General features: G+C 38.9%; 1 protein-coding gene across 1 annotated transcript in view; it reads left to right on the plus strand.

Moving 5' to 3' along the window:
* The first annotated feature begins 847 nt into the window (after positions 1–847).
* Positions 848–22,965, plus strand: part of LOC127650734 (regulating synaptic membrane exocytosis protein 2-like) — a 126,284-nt gene continuing 104,166 nt past the window's right edge. Inside the window, exon 1 of the mRNA XM_052136341.1 lies at positions 848–1,020. Coding sequence (XP_051992301.1) covers positions 848–1,020 — 173 coding nt within the window. The remainder of the gene's footprint in view (positions 1,021–22,965) is intronic.

Consider the following 22,965-nt stretch of genomic DNA (forward strand, 5'->3'; position numbering starts at 1 on the left):
TTCGCTCTTTGTCTCTCCCTCTCTCTCTTGGTGACTCAGCAAAGGCAGGTGAGTGCTCTACTCTAGTCATCAGCTCTAATGGTAGTCATTGATTAACTCATGCTGTCACTGGCTCTTCTATATGCAGTTTAAATGAGATAATGTATGAATGTGTGGTTAAAATGTGTGTGCATGACTGTGGTTACAGTGAGTGAGTGGCTTAAAGACTGCATGAAATGGCTTATCAAGCTGTTTTCTGTCCTGTGTTGATGTATTTACCACTGATTATCTGTACATTAAATTGAATCTATATCGAATTTGTATGTTTCATTTTTTTTAATAGCATTGATGTTTTCATGAATACGCACATTGATTGTCAGGGGTGTTGGGGTTTACACCAATGAGGTCTATAGTGCCTGCAGAGAACTGTCTGCTAACATTCCCAATCATATCAGTGGCAGTTGCTTGGGTGGTGCATGCAAACTGGGAAGTATGTGACTTGCATGGTATCATTTTTCTGTTCATTTGTCAGTAATTTGGCAAAATGCGGTCGAATTCACAGTGCATGAAAATGTGGAAGCAGCATGCCAATAGTTTTGTTATCGGCCGAAACTAACTAGCCACATCCTGACCCCTTGATTTACACAGTATCCAAGGTCCTCTAACTCGCTCTTGTTATTTTCGTAGAATCTGAATGATAAATATATATATATATTTAGAAAAAATCCCTTTAAAATCCCACATCCACGCTAGACCTCCATTGGGTTGGACATTTTGTTTTGACATTGTACTGTGCTTAATGACTCCTTTTTTGCTTCCAGTACCGCATTCCATTAAATGTACTTAATCTTAATCTCCCATACAGGTAATGTGGGTATGCAATCTGTGCCGAAAACAACAAGAAATCCTCACCAAGTCAGGAGCGTGGTTCTTCAGCGGTTCTGAGGGGTCCAAATCAGGGCCCCAAGCCAAAGTGAGGGGAGGCCCAGTCGGAGCAAGCCAGGACCTTCTCAGAAACGGTTTGGGGATCCCCGCAGAAAGGTAAGAACTCTGCTACATGGGGTTGTTTTGAATAACATCTTGATATGTTTTATTAATATAACATACAATTCTTAAGATTCTAGAGTCAACCTGGTCTCATAGAATCACATTACTAAACCTCCATTTTTGCTAAATCATTTTTACATGGCTCGTTGTACGTTTCGCTGCAGTTTCCTGGTGAAATGAACCCTAGAGGCGCTACAACAACAATTACTTTTATTCCCTCTCACACAAATCACAAGTGAAACAGCAGATAATCAGTTAAAAACACATTCTTTTCACCCTGTTCCTCGCAAATGTTATCTTATGACATCTAAACACTATAGCACATGACTTGTAAGGTGATATATTTAAAATTTTGCATTACCTAACCAATGACATTTACAAGCTTGCACCAGAATGATGAAACTGCACAGAAGCATAACTGATATAGCATTGCACTTGTGATGCAAAGGACCAAAGTACGAATCCTGAAGAGCACATGATTTGACACGTGAGCCATAAGTGTCATTGAAGCACCACAAAATGACGTGCTTCAGCATTTTCGTTTTTAATATGGTACAGTCGGTTAGGTTTTGGTTTAAGGGTATGTTTTGTCGATAGAGCCTTAAAAATGCATTAACCACATCTGTTTAGGAGAACATTTAGCTCACATTTAGCGGAACTGTTTTACCCCCGGACTCTCTAGGGTGGTTTGTTTCACTACAAATGTATTTTTGTGTATTTTGTAAATTATAATTTTTTGGGGTGTAATTCTTCTCAGTTTTTCTTTAATTGCTTGTAGTTTACCGGTATGTTTGTTTTAGAGATGAGTTTACTTGCATATACAGGAAGACTGATATATCGGTTTTACCGATTAATTGGTACCGATAGTTGCTTTTTGGAACTATCAGTTATCGGCAAAAAGGTATGCTGTTTGTTGCAACTCTTTATTTTTTTTATTATTTCCTGAAATGTATATATACAAAACTTTTCATCTGGTGAAAATACAGGGTATAAAAAGCTTCATGTAGTACATACTTACATATATAGAGCATTGTAACGGAGCCAAGTCTCTGTCATTTCAAAATAAAAGTCCCCAGTGTATTTTGGCCTGTTTATAGCTAAAAGTATAGCGTTATACACTAAATATAAATATTTCTGGTTATTACTGGGATTTTGGTTGCACAATAAACTGCTTTTGGGATTGTATTCATTTTGGAGCCTCAGTGCTGTGCCCCTCATAGTAAGATTTTTTTTTATCATTCTATAAATCGATTTTGAAAAACTATCGGCCAGTTAATTGATTATCGGCCTTTTGCACCACCTTAGTTATCGGTATCGGTTGTCCTCTACTTGCATACATTTTACAAGACAGCCGTCATTGCTGCTATGGGGCTCTTTCTTATTGTTTAGGGAAGTTAGCTACACTTTTAATGTTCTTTAAATAAGTTAAGTCTTACCATAGTCAACTAATGGACAGGTGCAAATGTATCAGGGTATCGGCAAGCACCTCACAATACAATACAATAGGTATTGTGATACATACTGTATCTCACAATGCAATATATAAGGATGCATCACAATGTCATTATTGGATCACGACTGAGAGAGACTCAGCATGGCTGTGAGAGAAAGAGTAAATGTGCAGGTTTAGTTTCAATCTCTCTCGTGCCTCAGAATCATCTCTTACCACACTGTGTTTATTTAGATGACTTGCTTCTTCATTATTGAACTGGACTTGATATGAATACATAAATAACTGCATAAATGGCATTTCAGAAATTTGAACCTCTCAAGCATGTGCGGTTGCGAGTATGTCTGTTTGTGTTTGTGTGTGTGTATGTGGTTGTCTCTCTGGAGACATACTCTGTTCCATATTTTCTTCTGGAAGCCATAAAAAAGTCTCTGTTCTGTCTCGTAAAGTGGACCGGCGACCCTGGCAGACTCTCTCCAGTAGATCGTTAAGGGTCTTTAAGTGGTCCAGATACTAATGAGTGAAGTGCACTAACTGCATAGGCTACATCAAAATCACACACACACACACACACACACACACACACACACACACACACACACACACACACACACACACACACACACACACACACACACACACACACACACACACGCACATTCATCTCACATAGATGATGCTAATGATTAGAGATGTGCATTTCAGTCATTTTGACTTCTTGAGTGCTCAACATATAAATCAACAGATGTTTCATGTTGGGACGTGTGGGAATGGAGCAAGCTCTGTCTGCGCTATTTTTAAATTGCTGGTCAATGTTCATGCATTAGACAGAAGTCTTTGGGAGTTGAATAACTTCTTGCAGTAACGTCATGAGGAACATGTTTTAAGACAGCATGTGCAGTTAAAAATAGTTAAACTTCTTAAAACATGTCTTGAAACCCTTGTGTTCCATTCAGTCATGCTATTATCTAGCTAGCTATTTTTGAACGCAGGAACACAGTCTGTATGTACGCCCCCTAATCCTCTTTCAAGCGAGTGTTGAGTGCTCTTACTGCCCCAGAATGAGAGTAACCATGTACTAGGCAGCTTGCACGGCTTCTTATGTTTACTTATCAACTGTAACCGGCCAGAAAAGTAGCAGAGTATTCAGTTACTCGACAGTTCAACATTTACCTTATGCAAATTATGTTGCAATTGTCCTAAATTTTCCACCCTCTTCCATATTTTAAAAACATTGACAGATAATTCCAAATGAAAATTAGTTACTCAAAAGGGAATTTCTGGGCCGTTACCAATAAAAGACAAAAGACAGCACTTTATGGGCAATACCAATGCCGATATTTTTACTTTTTTTAATTTTAACCCTTTAAACTAGAGCTGCTAGCTAATTAATTAACTAACTTGAAACAAAAGGTGTCATTTAAAAGCTAGGAATCTGGAATTAACAATTGGACCAACTCGTAACTGCTGCTATTTGCTGTCAGGTAGCAGCAAAACTAACCGACAACCCCTGTGCAATACTCAGAATGATAAATACTGCCCAAAACTGCACCATAACCAACCATAAAAACCTCTTGAAGTTAAAAAAAAATAATATTCACACAATAGGCCCATAGTTATCGCCCACTATTTCAGCTGTCTTGGGTCCAGAAATATATTCCCAGTATATACATGTATGTATACTGTGTATATATATAAAGTAGTTTGAGAGTGTAGGTAGACTGAATTGTCAATCATGCGAGTGGGCGGTTGCTGCTGAGCTCTTTTGCCACAACTTCAATAGGGACTTGAATTTGTGGACTCTTATTGGTGGATCTCTCTTCAGAATTATGGGTAGTGTAGTTGTTTACCAGGAATTCTTCTATTAAAGACTTTTGTTTTAAATCACACTGAAATATACTTCACCAAAAGCATATGTTGTCACTTAACAACCTCAGATCTCATGGTTGGTCTGTCTTGAAAGATTTATACTTCTTTAAATCATTTTTGTCTATGGAGAAAATGTACCATATACCCATCTTTAGTAATGATGTCCTACTGATTATGATGGTCATGCCACTCACAACTATCATTATAATGATGATGATGATGATGTTAAAGGAGGAAACAAATGAAAAACCAAAACACTTTTGGTCAAAGGCAGTTAAAGATATTAGCTGTGCTAAAAAATGCTAGAAAGGAAAAGCTGTGTACTGAATATTATAACATAAAATGTATACTTACGTCACAAAGAAGATTCGATTTGCCAAGTGCAGAGACGCCCTTCGGTTCCCAAATCCTCTTCAAATTTCACTTCACAACCTGACTTATTTTGAACTCTCTCAACATGGCAAACAATATAAATAAAAGATGATTGGTCTGTAAAGACATACAGTATATCAGTCCTGCACTCTAGAGTGTCTTCTAAAATAGATTTAGTACTCCAGTGCAATTACCTAGGCAGCATTTTTGGGCATCAGTTAGTACTAAAAACCTAAAAATGCTATTTAGGTAGGCAGCTCACAAGGTTTTGAGACAGCTCTCTTTCCACTTCTCCCTTTAGAACGCGCTGTAACAGTACGCCGTGTCTACATCCTGGTTTGTGCATCTCTCCTAGAGACCTGTGTAATAAACCAACCAGTGACTGTGTGTCAGAAACAAGAAGAGAGAGAGAGAGAAAGAGAGAGACAGAGAGAGTCTGTGCTGCTCCAGTTTGTCTGATTCTCCGAGGCGAGACGGTGGCGCATGGACGGCGCTCTAGATGTTCCAGCCGGTAAACATGCAGTGCTGTTTCTCTCTCTCTCTGGCACGCCGTCAGACAGATTCCATCCCCCGCTCGCAGCAGCCGCCGCAGCAGCAATTCAGGGCCAGAGCATGAGGCTCAAATGTATCAGATCTCTGGGAAAATATGGGACTTGATCGACAAAGCAGTGCTTCAGATTGTTGTGGAGCTGTGGGTGTGCTGCTGTCGTTTCCTCAAGTGAATGACTACAGGGTTGGTTAGGGAGGAGGGCAGGTGAAAATGCAATTTGGGACATTGCGACAGTTCTGTAGCTCTTTTCTTTCGAATTTTAACGGAGCTTTCAAGCCACCCCAGAATATTGCGAAGCCGGAGCTGTTGGGACAGGCGCTGACCGGCAGGTGAGACAATCGATACTCGCTCACCGTTTATCATAGGGTAGCTGTCTTAGGATATAAATGAATAGAGAAATAGATTACAGGGACATCTTTTGCTATAGATGTTGGAGGGGATTGAGAAAAAAAAGCTGAAAATGCTAGGATCTGAGCTTGCCTTCTTGTTTATAGGTTAAGGCAGTGCATGGTGTTTTTGATCAAATTAACTGCGCCTCTGAAGCTGCCAAACGACTTGATACATTGCGCTTATTGCATAAGGGTAGTTGACATGAAATACTTTTGGGAATGTTAACATGTCCTGCGATGTAACATGCTATACTCCATCTAAAACTGTTTTATAAAATATTTAAATAATTCATTGCTTTAACATGAAAATCTCAATTTAAGATGAGCACTGAAAAAGGTATAACCTAAAAGTGTGCTTCATGTGGTCTCATCCAAGTCAAACATACTAAATTGATTATACATCACAGAATTAACCTGAGTACAGTAGGTTACACTAACAAAACACATTATTATTAAGGGTTAAAACAAGTAGAAGTTTCTAACAACTGCAGGTTACAAAGTGGCTTCATTCACAATACTTGAATTGAGGGTAATGGGGCAATATCAAGTTTTATGGATGGCCCCCTTATATGTAATATTTGTTTAAGGTGTGATTGGGATCTAAATGTGTCCTTCTCAACAGAGAGTGTATTTTCTGCCCAATGCATTCTTGCTGATTCTATGCTGTAGCAGATTTGAGAGTTCCTTTATGACGCTAATTTAGACTATGAGGAGCCTTGAGCTATTTATAACTCGAGCACAATAACTTGCTTTGGGAAATATGTGTCCTAGTGAGTCATTCGGTATAATTATGATTTATGAAGCAATGTTATGGCATTCCTGGAACAGTGCAGATGGATTATATGTATAACTGTAATGTCTATAATGTCGATGAATCATCATTGTTTAATTAGATAAAAGTTTACATAGATGCAATTGTCCTTGTTAATTGGCTGATGAAGGCTTTTGTTGGCAATTGTTAGTCTATGAATTCCATTTCAACATCGTAGTCCGTCAATAGGTGATGCAGGCAGAGATCAGGGATGTGAAACGCAGTTCAACCAGCAGGTAATTTCGGTATATGAAAGTATCCCATGTCTTATGGTTGGAGTTGGCATCAGTTCATCCTCTGAAGTCCGTCATAATAGACTGAAGTGATGTTTGGCTGGCACCAGCTGCATTTAGTCATCATCATTCTGCGACATGTAGCAGTGGAGTCTGACATGAAGCAGGAATGGTGCTGATTCAGCCGGTTCTGGTGACCAGCCTAATTGTGAGTCGGAGGATAAATTAGGTGTATGCCTGGCTAAATAGATGAGTCTTTAGTCTAGACTTAAACTCAGTGAGTGTGTCTGAGTTCCGAACAGTGTTAGGGAGACTATACCATAGATTAGGAGCCAATTATGATAATTTTATATAATAAAGTAATAATATAATATATTGTAACAAGGGCGTAGGTTTGGTATGAAAGTTGTTAGGGACACATTGCAAGGAGGACATTATTCAAGATGTTTATATTAAGAATGCGAGAAAGTATAGTGTCTATAGGCACAATATTTCCTCATATAACAAGTCTCATTTTCTGTTCCTCTGCCCTGCCATAAAAAATATTTGCCTGTTTTTTACTAGCACTATTTTGAGCATGAAGGTCTAATTTTATTTCCTGTATTATATAGACAAAACACGCTTATGCTATGTACCCCGATGTTTTTCTCCAATGTGCAAATAAAACATGTATTGGCTAATATATGCCATAAATTGTGAGCAGAATATCTGAAATATTAGTTAAAAATGCAAACATCCTTGCACTGACATAGACTGCTCAGGAATTCGTAGGATGCAAGAGATTTACCCTTCACTGGCACTCACAACCCACAATTCTTTGCTTCATCGGAAACTTACATAATTAATTCGTAAGAAATGACGCCTATTTACCCAAAAATGTTATGTTCAAATGCGAGTAATGTTAATTCTCAAGTGGATGGAGTGGTGATGGCATAGTGGGATAAAGCACATAACTGGTAATCAGAAGGTTGCTGGTTCGATCACCACAGCCACCACCATTGTGTCCTTGAGGAAGGCACTTAACTCCAGGTTGCTCTGGGGGGATTTTCCCTGTAATAAGTGTACTGTAAGTCGCTTTGGATAAAAGTGTCTGCCAAATGCATAAATGTAAATGTAAATGAAGTACCTCAGTAGACGGGAGTAAAATATCCATCCATCCATCCATCGTCAACCGCTTATCCTGTGTACAGGGTCGCGGGGGGGAGTAAAATATATGATATGAAAAATTATAATAATATAGAATATAAAATAAAGTTTTATGAAGTAATTATAAAAGTACAGCTGGAAAATCTATTTTCTTTTCTCTCAAGATCATTATAACTGTCCTAAAGTTTACCTCACAGATTCTCTTCTAACTCAGAGCACTCATGCAGCTTTAGAGCAATGCGTTCTGTCTTAGCAAAAATGATATGTTCTGTTTCTATTTGTCCTACTAAGGCCATCTCATTTAAACACAGCTGATTCTATTGGAGGATGCTCTGTATACCGTTGTCTACAAAGGACGTGTCCTACCTAGCACCAGTCTTAGAAATGAAACACAGCCAATGATTAAAAAAATCCCTAATACGGTAATCACAAATGACTGCGATTGGTGCACCCTGAGCAGCGCTGAGAAAAGTAACAGATGCCATGTGACAACGCCTTTTATGAGCTGCTTCAGAAGATGTCGGACACAAATTGACATATGAATAATGATACTGAGAATATTTAATATTTATTAAAATAATCATAAAAACATATTATAATGTTAAAGTATTAACTTTATTCTAAGTTGCAAAATTGCCCAAATGTTTGTCAGGACATTTTCGATTTTCTAAAAGTTGATTGGGATATGTCCCTATCATCCCTACTTAAATCTACGCCTATGATACATAACAAATATAATAATTATATAATAATATAATATAATAAAATCGCAATAATACCAGGTGTGTTAAGAAAATAAATATGGCTAATTTTGATTAATGTTTACTTTAAGAAATATTTGTTTAGTGAGTGCAATACTCTCCTTTCCAGACTGTGAATTAGGTGACAGTAGGTCGAAAGTTCTGATGCTAAAATCAGTCTGTGCTAACCAAAATTCGAATCACTGCCCCCAGTGGCTGAAACTGGAAGTGTTGTTAAGGTGAAATGTCCACAAGTTGGTGCCAAAAGCAAGTAGTGTTTTTTTGTTGTAAATTATGTAATACAGTCAACAGGAATGCGTATTTTATAATCCTAAACCTAACCGTCAGTGGAGTAAATATGCCATTTTAGACCAAAAATGCAACCTTTGAATCTCACTCACCCCTATTTATGTGAATGTGATTACTTCTTGGTTATCACAGGACCAGAACCCATACATTGGCAGCACTACAGTGAAATGTTATCAAGTTTGAGTTGATGCAATAATGCCTGATAAGGAATGGTCACTCCTGATTTAATCCACAATCAAAGTGTTTGATAATGGGGGATTATAGAAATAAAGCATGCAGCATTCAGCTGGTCATGTTATCTCAATATGGCAGCCACAATGAGGGATGACCCTTATGTAGAGTAAAATAGCCTTTTCTAGGTCCCTGATATAACGTTACTCAGACTTTAATGTAGTCGGCTGCTACAACAGTTATCCCAGATACAGTAACTGTGCTGACGAACTGCCTGGGAGCTCCTCCTCCCCTTCAATCAGTGGTGAACCAGGTGGAGCAAATCTTCCAGGCAATCTGGGCGTGCTAGTACCTGGCTCTGTTGTTGTCTTTAAACCGCAGTGGAAAGAGCATTGATAGCACCACAAAATCAAGGAAACTTTATCCTTGTTATCAAAGTGATTGTGCAAAACCAAGCCCTCCACAAAACTGTGAAGGACAGCTGGTAAGCGCCATATTGGCCATGTTTTGGCTAGATGGACTTAAGCAGTGCAGTGCTAATGATGCTCTGGGAACACAGACTCTTAACTTTTGTTGACTTTGATAGGTCTTTTTGCAGTGGTATTTGTTACTTCAAATGTTGCTTGGTTTTATCAAACAAGTGGGGTATAAAGGAAAAGTAAGAAAGCCAAATTCATTGTTTGACACATTGTTTTCATGTGTTTTGAAATGGTTAAAAGTAATTTAAACATTGTAGAAATCTTAATAAACCAAGTGGGAAAAAAGGTATTTGGCCCCAGATACTTGGTTAAAAGATAAGAGATATATATATATATATATATATATATATATATATATTTTAGAGAAAACTGATTTGTTTGGAATAGCATATCTAGTTGTGAAACTACAATGATACCTTATAATAATTCTTTACTAGGAAAATACGGCTTAAAACTAATGATTAGAAAGTAAATAGAATTTTTTACTACTAAAAATATTTTGTATTGCATTTGGCTGAAATGTGAATTTGGCAAAAAATGTTCTGATTCTGATCATTTGATTCAAAATGATGGGTATTTATTTGGATAACATTTGTTTAAAAAGTGGAAACCTTGTAACTTATAATGGCTGTAATGTGGTTTAATGTGAATAGATTTGTTTATTTAATTTGGCTGTCAACTTAGATAATAACTTGTATTTGTCATCTCTCTTTTGAGGTTTTTCACCTGTTTACTGCGCACCAAAGGATGGTTAATAAAAGATAAGCAAACTGATCCCATGGCTGTTTATTGAGTGGAATCCAGTTAGGATCTTCATGTGGAGGGACTGCCCTTTTCAAGTGGGGAATTGCACAAGAAATAAGTCACAACTTGACAGTAACTGTGTGTAAGATTACAAGTGTGATGAGATCCACACTTCATGCTTGTTCATGTGGTAAACAGGACCCGGTACGTGTAAAAATAGCATTTGCGCTCCAAAATGAGCTTTTATATTTTATTATATACTGTATATAAGACGTCTGGTTGGCTTGTCATTAAATTGATGAATTACATTATCTGCAGTTTGCAAAATGACTAACACCCAGATAATAAGCACACAAAAAAAAAGCCTCTGAAGCAAAAAAGTGTTCTCTGTAGAGCTACCCTCTGAAATGAGCCAGATGTCTTTAATATTTTAGACTGCCCACTTTTGTCTAAAGATGAGATGCTGTGCCGTAGCACAGTGAAATTAATGCCTGACGCAATTAGAATAAATTTCATTTCTTCTTTACATGAACTCATTTTTTCTGGACATGTTTCGTGAACTGTTTAATTGTAGATAACCACACTGTTCTAAAACCTTGTGAGCTGCATACCTAGACAACATTTTAGACATCAAAGGCATGCTTCCCAGACATTGGCTTTTCCAAAAGGAAGGCAGCATTGCCTATCCCATAATAAATTGTGACGAAGGCTCATGCTTAAAAAAAAAAAAAATGCATCCAGGATGACAGTTTAAGCAAGAGAAATGTTGATTAGAAATCGAATTAATTTTATACCAATGCCAGCAATAATAGCAATTTAACTTTAACAAATGTTTTACTTAATATTTGTGTGTCCTATGCCCCTTTATATGCTTATTTAGAGTACCCCATTGTTAGCTTAGCAAAATGCTAATTGTATGGAATGCTATTTGTATGACACACAAAGTTGCTGCCTATAGATTCAATTACTGTGATGTCACACCGCAGGCAACTGCACGAATGGGTTCTTTTGAGCAGTACATTTCAATGGTGGATATGGGCAACAATGCAGTTTAAATAGTCTTTAAAGCACTTCATAATGTGATAATGATTGTTTATGTTAATAAAAGTTATTATAAATGCATGTCTACGGTTTACAGTGAAGAAATACATGGCTTCTTCTGAACTATCAACCAAACAGGTTTAACTTAATTCAATAGGCCTGATTTGATTGTGTCAGACATGGTGGCAGGTTGATGAAAACACATCCTTACACATTTAACACACTTCTAAAAGCCTAAAATATGTGACATATATAAATGAAAACTACTAATATACATAGAACATTGGGGTTGTAGAGGGAACCATTCGTCCCGTTAGATCATTGTTCTATCATTTTTATAATTTGACCTTATATCTTTCAAAGCGGTTGCTCTTTGTAAATTAAAAACTGTTGCTTGTGATCAGAGTTTGTGCGATTGCGTCATGAAAACGTTTGAATCTCAAATCAGCTGTAGGGTAAGATGCGACAGCAATGAGGGTGATCCATGAAATATCCTGAGTTTGTCCTGATCCACCCAACCTGAAGGAAATTTAAAGAAACCCAGATCTAATAATATCTCAGAAAAAGCACTTTTTGAGCATTTTCAGCTCAATTTGAGCAGAGTGTCCATTGATAGCAGTTATTTTCTTCTCTGCCAAAAGAACCCAGAAATGGCGTAGCGGAGCATTTGTTTGTAAACAGTAATTTAAGACTAGAATGTTTTCTTATGGGGTTCTTTTTCAGAAATACAGCGGCCTTTATAGGCATCAGCAATGCTTTCTAACCAGGTTTTGGAGCAGAGTTGTCACCTTGTAATTTGGTTTGTTAATTGATAACCTCTTGTCTTACATAGCTATCAAAAACCAGTGTTGGTGTTAGCATAACCTTAGCAATAGTTACAATTCAGGGTTTTATTTGCAAAACCCTTAAAGCCAATAAGCAAGAACCGATTTCTGAAAGGAACAAATCTGTTTCTTGTATCCCCAGTTTCCATACTATCATGGTTGATATTATGTGCGAATGGAGGGCTACAGAAATGGAATCGAACTCCCTCAGATGTCCTAATTAATTGGTGGCCACATTTCGGCCTCTTTCACTTTGGCTGATTTACTCCCTCAATCATTGATTATTTAGGACTTGCATTTTCTCTAGTGTACTCTCTTCCTAAAAGCACTCACTCTGAATCACCCAGGTCCTTGTGTGCCAGCTCTTTTTAATGGAAATCCAAACGGATCGATGGACAGTCAGAGCAACCCACCCCATCACGAGCTGGAGCTGTTATAATGTTGGAGTGGATGATTCTCACTTCTGAAGGGCTGGAATGTCTAAAGAAGTTCACCTCCACTAACTCATAGGAGGAGAAAGATGCACGTTTTGCATCATGGGTGGTGAGAAGTACATGTTTTGACAAGGCATGTGTCACAATAGTTAACACTTTGCATGGAAAAATACTATCTGAGAAGTTGTCTTTAAAGTCATTTTAAAACTTTAAATGATACACCCATACATCTTTGGCATCTGGTACCAATCGCACTGTGTTTTGCGGTTACATGTCAAAACAGACAAACTGACACACTGTGATTGTCTTGTACTATGTGAACTTTACCCCCAGTGTTCAAGACTTGGTTACGGTCTTTGCGCATATGCACGTGTGAGCTCCATTTATGTCCAGGAGAACTCGCGAAAAGCTAGTTGTGCAGTGTGTTTCTTTCAGCTGTACAAGATGTAATACAGTGATGAACGTCTAGGTTGCTGTTGTAACCTCCATTCCCTGATGGAGGGAACGAGACGTTGTGTTGAATGAATTGACACTAGGGGACTTCCTTGAAAGCCTCGGTTACCTCTGAACTTGAGAAAAGGTCAATGAGAAATTGTCAGACAGAATTTGCACGTCCTTCCTCTGGACATACTCTCACTTCGACATTGTTTTCCCTGTAGCACTACTGATCGCATGTCGAGTGAGCAGCCTCAGAGACATGTGTTCTGGTCCTGTGGGAACCAGGAAGTAATCACATTCACATAAAAAGTGGAGAGTGCGATTTAGAGGTTGTATTTAAATGTTTACTCCACAGTAGTAAGGTTCAGGGTTAGGGTTTGGGTAGAGTTAATAAAATATGCATTCATGTTGTGACTGTATTGCATAAAAACTTGATTTTGGCACCTTTCTGTTGACATTTCACCCAGAAACTGGAGCTCACACATGCCCATGCATTCAACAACACTTCCAGCAAAGAACACTGGGGGGCAGTGATTTGAATTTCAGTAAGCACATACTAATTTCAGCAGGAAAATTTGCAACCTAATTTCGCCAATTTCACAGTGTGATCCATCTGGAAAAATACATACTGGTTGACCAGCTTCACCATCTAAGTGGCTGTTCTTGTCCACCAGATAAATCTGCACCAAACTAGCACTAACCAGCATAAACTAGCCCAGACCACCATGGAAATTGCATGGGGAGGGGTTGAAAAGTAAAATGGATTTGTGACGTCAACTGAAAAGGAAAGAAGTTTCAAAGAATGTTTTGAGAAAATATTACAAAGACAAAATGATAAAGTGTGCTAATGAATCAAGCACAATAAGACCAGGAATTTGTATTTAGAAAGTAAATAGTAAGGGGCCTGGGTAGCTCAGCAAGTAAAGACGCTGACTACCACATCTGGAGTCGCAAGTTCGAATCCAGGCCGGGCTGAGTGAATCCAGACAGGCTTCCTAAGCAACCAATTGTCCTGGTTGCAAGGGTGGGTAGAGTCACATTGGGTTAACCTCCTTGTGGTCACCATAATATGGTTCTTACTCTCAGTGAGGTGTGTGGTGAATATGTGCGTGGATGCCGTGGAGAATAGCTTGAAGCCTCTACACACCCTAGCTCTCTGTGGTATCGCGCTCAACAAGCCATGTGATAAGATGTGTGGATTAACGGTCTAAGACACAGAGGCAACTAAGATTCGTCCTCCACCACCTGGATTGAGGCGAGTCACTATGCCACCACGAGGATTTAGAGCACATTGGGAATTGGGCATTAAAAAAAAAAAAAAAGAAAGTAAATAGTAAATTATTTCATGTTTATTTTAACTTCACAATACTGCATGCTACACTGTAGAAGCGTCGTTTAACCCATTGCAGTTTCATCCCAACCTCTCTATCACTGACATCTGTATGACAGCTCACTGCCTTTGATGATACACAAAGAAACATTCTGCATTTCTACACTTGAGTAACAAAACTGTGGTAAAGAAATAATAGTGATATTTAGCTCTGAGGAGGTTTTAGCACCATGCACTCAGTGACTGTTTTGCATTGCACTGCATTTTTCTTCTTTGTGAATTATGTGATTGAAAGCGTGTTTATCTGACAGAGACAAGAAAGTCTGTTTTAATTTAAAATGAGACGAGAAAGTTCTCCAGCCCGACTATGCTGTTCATCCACGTCTCTTTCAATATGCTAAGCTGCATTGTATGCGTCACAGAATCAAACATGTGTTCATTTATTCTCTCTCTCTTCGAAGGCAGCTTGCCTTGACTGCCATCCGCTTGAGCTACTAAATAAAGAAATAAATCATTCATTCAGCAGCCTGTGAGGCACTCTACGGCCTAAAATAGATTTTTTTTTTTAACCATTCAACAGCAACATATTGTGATGTCTGTCAACCTCCAAAGGGGAACCATAAAAGCACCATAAAAGTAGTTGAAATAAAGTTTGGGGTATATTCTGAAGTCATACAATGGCTTTGTGTAAGAAACAGACCGAAATTTCAGTCGTTATTCACTGATATTGTTTACCTTCTTGCACATCTAGTTCACATCTAGCCTTGTGTTCATTTTACACATTTAATTTTAGTCATTAATTTTGTCATTTGTAATTTTTACAATAATTTGTTGTGTCATATTTATTAATTAAAATAAATGGCATATCATTTTAGTCTACAAAAATAACATATTTTAGTTGATAATCAATATGCAAAATGTCAAAGACCTGTGTCAAACTGTAAGAGACCAAACTTAAAAATGTATTTTACAGAAAAAAATATTTAAACATGTATCAAATATATTTGACTATTTAGAAGTTGCTGTTTTGTGATTTCTTCATGCTTTAAAGAGTGTTCTATGCTTTAGACAATTTAGAGTAGGATGTGTAGCTAATTTTTACAGAAGCAGCACACTCACAACCAGTGTTAGGTGTAATCTGATTACAAAGTAATAAGTTACTGTAGTCTGATTACTTTTAAAGCAGGGGTCTTCAAACATTTTGCCCATTATACAAAGGGGCCTCTGTTTGTTTGTGGCAGGCAGCAGATGTTCACTCCTTTTTGGGAACCAAGGTTGTAGTCGTAGCCTAGACGCTCTTTCAAGTCGGTCACTACGATGCTGCATCCGTAGCTGACGCTACCATAACTCTATGCTACTAATTTACACAAACAAAAGCAATGCCTACTAGCCAAAAGAGTTATAAGAAGCATTGAAAAGACCTTCCCTTTGTATTGAAAAATATTAAGGAAGAGGGAGAACTAATAACCATATATGATAACAGTATAGCAATGACACTAGCCATTCTGGGAAGTATAACATCACACAAAAGCTCATTTTCACACACAGTGGGAAGAAAAGAGACAAAATGGCCATAGCCCCGGAATGTAATGCAAAGACACAAACCAATTGGGTAGTGAAACATTGATAGATATATCAACCCTCCTTCGCAGACAAAACCTGGGAAGAAAGGGACAGAAATAACCATGTTATAGAATGTGGCAAAGTTGCCATCATTGTGTAGTTTGATTAAATATGATTGTACATTTGTATAAATATAAATAATTAAATAATAATTGTATTAATAACCCCAGTGAGCAAGCCGAAGGCAACTGTAGCAAGGAACACAGAACTCCATAAGATGTTGGTTAATGGAGAAAAATAATCTTGGGAGAAACCAGACTCACTTGGTGGCTAAACAAGCTAAACAGCATGAATATAATGCAAATTTTAGTTATGTTTGTGCAGAGCAAGTCAATGTTTAAAATTATTAAACTAAGTAAGTGTTAAAGGCCAGTGTTTAAACAAAGATTTAGTTTGAACTGTAAGATTAATTACTAGTGTCTTTGAAGTTTATCATGGATTAACTGCAGAAGTTCACATAGATTGCCCTTTGTTAGTTGGCCGGTTGAAGGCTTTTGTTGGCAATAAATTGATAGTCTATGTATTCCATTTCAAGAGTGTAGTCCATCAACAGACCAAGGTGATGCAGGCAGAGTTTTTTCAACCAGGTTCAAGCAGTGGCGTATGAAGTTCCCCATGGTTGGAGTTGGCATAACTTCATCCCATGAAGTCCATCGTAAAAGACTGAAGTGATGTCTGGCTGGCACCGGCTGCATTTAGTCATCATCATTCAGCGACACGTAGCAGTGGAGTCCGTTACCAAGCAGGAATGAAGCAGGATCTGGGCAGCTAAGGTAACCTTGGTATATGAATCCTGAGGTTGAGACAGGAAAACAAATAGAATAATACTAGCATAGATGCCATTAAATCTTTTGCAGAGTTATAGATTATGATAAATGTTTCTGATTCTGGCAGACCTACCTAAAGCAGCCTTATTGTGAGTTAATGGATAAATTAGGTGTATGCCTGGCTGAATAGATGAGTCATTAGTCCAGACTTAAACTGACTGAGTGTGTCTGCATCCCGAACAGTGTTAGGGAGACTCTTCCATAGTTTAGGAGCCACCTGCTTTTGTGGATTTTGATATTATAGGAACTATTAAAAGGCCAGAATTTTGCGATCGTAATGAACGTGATGGAATATAGCGTGGTCACTTAAGTACTGCTGAGCTAGTCCATTCAAAGCTTTGTATGTGGTTAACATCATTTTTAAATTCATACGAATTTTAACAGTTTGCCAATGTAACAATGATAAAATGGGGCTAATATGATCATATTTCTTGGTTCTAGTCTGCACTCTGGCTGCTGCATTTGAATGAATTGAAGTTTATTTATTGAGCTTGCAGGACATCCTCCCAGTAATGCATTACAATAATCTAGTCTTGAGGTCATGAATGCATGAATTTGTTTTTCAGCATCAGCAACAGAGAGCATGTGTCAAATATAACATCAAAGTTCTTCACTGTAGAAGACGATGTAACAGTACTTCCATCAAGAGTCAAAATATATTTTATATATTTTATTTATAATTTGTACCTCTATTTTTTGGAACTGAGTAGAAGGACATTTCTGGCAATACAATCTTTGATTTCATTGATACACTCAATGATATACATTGATATACAGAATTGTGAAATTTCATTGTGTTTCAAAGAAATTTAAAGTTGGGTATTGTCAGCATAACAGTGGAAACTTATTCCACGATTCCTGATAATATCTCCCAGGGGAAGCATATATAAGGAGAAAAACAGAGGCCCTAAAACTGATCCCTGTGACATTTCATACTTAACTTTTGTTTGATTTGACAATTCCTTGTTTACACAGACAAAGTGGTAGAGTTCTGCTATATAGCACCTAAACCAATGCAAGTCCACAAATGCCCACAAATTCTCCAGCCTATTCAAGAGAATGATGTGATCTATCGTGTCAAATGCAGCACTAAGATCTAAAAGCACTAGAACTGAAATGCAGCCGTGATCAGATGATAAGAGCAAGTCATTTGTTACTCTGATAAGTGCAGTCTCTGTACTGTGATGGGGCCTAAATCCTGACTGAAATTGTTCATATATACTATTACTCTGTAGAAATGAACATAGTTGGGAGGACACTAACTTTTCTAGTATTTTAGACATAAACGGGCTATTTTAAATTTGTCTATAATCAGCCAATTCTCCAGCATCAAGCTGTGGCTTCTTAATAAGCAGTTTGCTAACTGGCATTGTACATTTTCTTTGGACATGTCCCAAGGATACCAAGGAGTTAATAATATTAAGAAGAGGTTTTGAGATTACAAGGAATATCTCTTTTAATAGCCTAGTTGGTATTGGATCTAACCAACATGTTGAGGTTTTGGTTGTTTTGATAAGTTTTGTTAGCTCTTCATGACCTATGACAGTGAAGGATTGAAGTTGCTTGTGAGGAAAATTATGAGAAAATTATTACAGACGATTGTATAATTCCAATTTTATTTCAATTTTATCAGTAAAGAAATTCATTAAGTCATTACTATTGTGCTGCAATGGAATATCTGGTTCAGTCAAGGTTTATTCCTAACCAATTTAGCCACAGTACTGAATAAACTCCTAGGATTGTTGTGGTTATTTTCTATGAGTTTGCTAAAATACATTAACCTGGCAGCATTTTGTGCCTGTCTGTAGCTACAGACACTATACTTCCATGTGTCAAGATTCCTTTGTTGTCTGCCCTGTGTTTCACCAGTCTTTGTCTCAAACTTCCATTCCCTTTGTAAAAACTACACTTCCCATGATTCCCGGCTCTCATCACTGCCAGCCCTGTGTCATTGTGCTCACCTGATCGTCGTTTGTCATCATCATGTCTCCTGTGTATTTAAACCCTGCTGTTTCTCCATTCCCCTGTCGATCATCGATGTATTTGGATGCTTGTTTCTGTGTTTGTTGATGTTTACCCTGCCAGTTTACCTTTGTATGTTTTCTGTGTTTTTGTTGTGTTTCCCCATTGAGGGTATTTCCTTTGTTTTGTTTTTGTCTATTTTATACCCTGCATTTAGATCCTCGCCCCTCGTCTGTTGTCCTGCTCATCGTAACACCATGTACCCCAAAATACCTCTAATTTTATATTCTTCCACTTTTCCAAGCTCCTCTCTTGAGAGCATGAGTGTGATCATTGTACCATGGTGCAGGGCTTTTTCAGAGAAGACTGTATTTATATTTTCTGTTATTCAAGTTCTTCTGGACTTTTTGACTTACTGAGTATATTAAATAAATCTGGAAAATGATTAGTGAAGCTATCTTTAGTGGTCGGAAGAATAGTTCTACCTGAATGATTGCATGGTGTAGATTGAGTAACATTAGCTGATTGCAGCATACAAGAGACAAGATATTGATCTGAGATGTCATCACCCTGCGGCAGAATTTCTATAGTATCAACATCAACTCCATATGACATAATTAAATCTAGCATATGATTATGGTGGTGAGTTGGTCCTGTCACGTTTTGTCTGACTCCAAGAAAATTGAGAATATCAATAAATGCTAATCCCAATGTGTCATTATCATTATTTATGTAAATGTTGAAGTCATCAACAAGTAAAGCTCTATCTACAGGAACTGCTAGATCTGATAGAACATTTGAAAATTCACCAAGGAAATCAGAATACAGCCCAGGTGATCTTTATACTGTAGCAAGGGCAAAAGACGACAGAGATTTTTTTATTTGTATCTGACGAAGTCACATTAAGTATTATTTGTTCAAAACACTTAAACTTATATCCTGTCCTCTGAGTAACACCAAAAACCTCTTCCTTGACCCTTCAGGCCAGGCTCATGTTTATAACAATAACCTGAGGGAGTAGAGTCATTTAAACTAATATATTCATCAGGTTTAAGCCAGGTTTCAGTCAAACAGAGTGCATTCAAACTATGATCTGTAATCATCCATCCATCTTCAACCGCTTATCTGTAGTCGGGTCGCGGGGGCAGCTGCTCCAGCAGGGGGCCCCAAACTTCCCTATCCTGAGCCACATTAACCAGCTCTGACTGGGGGACCCTGAGGCGTTCCCAGGCCAGTTTGGAGATGTAATCTCTCCACCTAGTCCTGGGTCTTCCCCGAGGCCTCCTCCCAGCTGGACGTGCCTGAAACACCTCCCTAGGGAGGCGGCCAGGGGCATCCTTACCAGATGCCCAAACCACCTCAACTGACTCCTTTCGACGCAAAGGAGCAGCGGCTCTACTCCGAGCTCCTCACGGATGACTGAGCTCCTCACCCTATCTCTAAGGGAGAAGCCCGCCACCCTTCTGAGGAAGCCCATTTCGGCCGCTTGTACTTGCGACCTAGTTCTTTCGGTCATGACACAACCTTCATGACCATAGGTGAGGGTAGGAACAAAAATTGACCGGTAGATCGAGAGCTTTGCCTTTCGGCTCAGCTCTCTTTTCGTGACAACGAAAAATAACGAATGTAATACCGCCCCTGCTGCCCCGATTCTCCGGCCAACCTCCCGCTCCATTGTCCCCTCACTCGTGAACAAGACCCCAAGGTACTTGAACTCCTTCACTTGGGGCAAAACCTCATTCCCTACCTGGAGTACGCACTCCATCGGTTTCCTTCTGATCTGTAATCATTTAATTTACAATTAGTTCTTTGGTTGATAGAGATTTAATGTTTAGTAGCCCTACATGTATATGATGTTTATCTTGAATTTTTTTTTTTTTCAAGTTTTATCTTAATACATTTTTTATAATGATTTTGTGAGGGTTTTATGTTTGTTAGTTTGGGCAACAGACAGAGTCTCTATATTATATATAGTTGATTTATTATCTGTGTGTTGTAGTCTATGTGACCTGTGTGATGTATCAAGGCAGCTAGCAGATGTTTGGATTAGCCATTTTGTCTGCTTCCTGATCTGGGCCCCAATTAGACAAATACTATCTCTATTAAGACTATGAGCCAAATTACTAGAGAGGGATGGAGGGATGGAGTTCATCTCTCTTTAACAGGTCAGATCTACTCCAAAAACCTGTCCAACTGTCTATGAATCCAATGCTATTCTCCAACACAGACAGACAGATGCCCTCTTCAAACATGTCCTTTTCCCATGCCCAGGAGTAGGCCACAATCCTGGTGGAATGAGCCTTAATACCCATGAGACCCTGTTTGCCATGCTAATCATAAGTGAGCCGACAATGCCTTAAGGTCCTCAACACATTTGACAGATGGAGTAGCAGTACAGTTGCAAACGAGAGTATACGTAAGCTCTCCGGCAAGCAGGCGAGAAGGCCTCAGCTGTGTAGCACCACACAAAACTTACTGATCAGAGGGTGTTCATCCACAGACAAACCGCCCAAGTGGTCATGGCTTTCCACTATGGCAGCAAAATACACTTTAGGCTTGGACGGAGTCCTGTATCCAAATTCTCCATCCAAATGTAAAAAGCGGAGGACCGTCTGCATAAGGCAATGCACTGGGTTATCACACTGGGAGGAACATTAGGTAGAAAAATTCACAATTTTTCTGACTAACACACATGGAGTGCGACAATCCATGTGTGTCAGAATAGAGGCGCTGCTACACAGCAGTGCATCACTAGGAGACGTAAGCGACTGCTTCTCCACATATGACTAGGCATTCTCGAATTGCCCACTCGTCTAAGAGAACAAGGTATTCTCCAAATCACGAGCATTTCTACACAGTGGAGCATCATAGGGAGATAGAGGCGATTGCATTGCCACATTTGACAAAGCATTCCCGAGTTGCTCAACTGACTATGAGGCCCTAATGCTCCAAATGTGAGAGCAGCAGATATCTGTGCTTGTATGCTTGTTTCTGTGATTTTGCTAAGTGCAACCAATCGTAGAGGCAAGTCAGCACACGGATGCCGCTCAGTCTCAGCAGAGCGAGCACCGCAACATCACATTTGGTCAATTTGCGGGGAGCCAGGGACAAGCTGAAGTACATTAAAATATGTGGCTTTCATATCCACTAATACAAATATATCTCTGAGTAACCATATTTAACAGAGACTTGTGAGTGTCCAGTTCAAGCTTCCTCAAGTCCAGTGTGGGCTGCAGCTCACCATCCATCTTTGCGACCAGAAAAAGGTATGCACGCCGGTACTCACTCTATTGCATCTTTGACAAAGAGATATACCTTTTTGCTAAGGCCTGAAAAAGTTGCCAACCATCCGTGTCATCAGGTATATAAGGGATCAGAATTGAGTTCCGTATTATAGCAGACACAGTCTGTACCATGTTTTATCATCTCAAATGCAAACAAATGAGAGAGTGGTATGTGAGAGATGGAAAATTGTCTGAAACATTGGATTAAACATAAGGATCATGGAAGAAGGCACTGAATCAAGGTGGCCTCCTCGCAAACTGAAGCACAGAACCACTTTTGACTGTGCTTGGTACCCAGGCATCAAAGTGACCTGCGATACGCCACTACTTGTACCCTGCTTGTTGATGGCAAGTGTGAGGGCCACCCACGGAATCACAGAGGCATTTACCTGGCCTTCTTGAGACCGGAAGTATCATAGCCATGTTGTGACATAGCAGTGTGCTGACATGTCGCCAACAACAGTAAAACACAGAAAGTGACCTGTGTCATGCCACAAACTCATTCCCAGCTCATGATGGTGAGTTAGGTGAGAGAGCTGCATTTGTGTACACAAATGTGTTTTTTTTTTTCAACCCATGCCTTCACCAGGGTTGTGGAAAAACAAGGTGTACATCTCAAATCTGTGTGTTGTGACATGGCAGTCAGCGAGAAGTGGGGGAGTTGCCTCTGCTTTCAGAATGAAAGAGAGCCGAGAGCGAAGCATCTTGAGTTTCATTATCTTACAGTGAATGCAATCAATCTTTGCGAGCACTGTGTCAGCATGGGCTCAGACCAGGAGTGGGAGTCATCTTTGTGCACCTTCCTTGTGCGCTCCCTTAGGAGCCACAGAAAGAGTGTAGCCGGAGGAAGGGAAAGTGGCTTCGGCTTTTTTAAAAAGAAAGCAAGTCAAGAGCTAACTGTCTTGAGGTTCAT

This window comes from Xyrauchen texanus, chromosome 10 (assembly GCF_025860055.1).
Source record: "Xyrauchen texanus isolate HMW12.3.18 chromosome 10, RBS_HiC_50CHRs, whole genome shotgun sequence".
NCBI classification, from domain to species: domain Eukaryota; kingdom Metazoa; phylum Chordata; class Actinopteri; order Cypriniformes; family Catostomidae; genus Xyrauchen; species Xyrauchen texanus.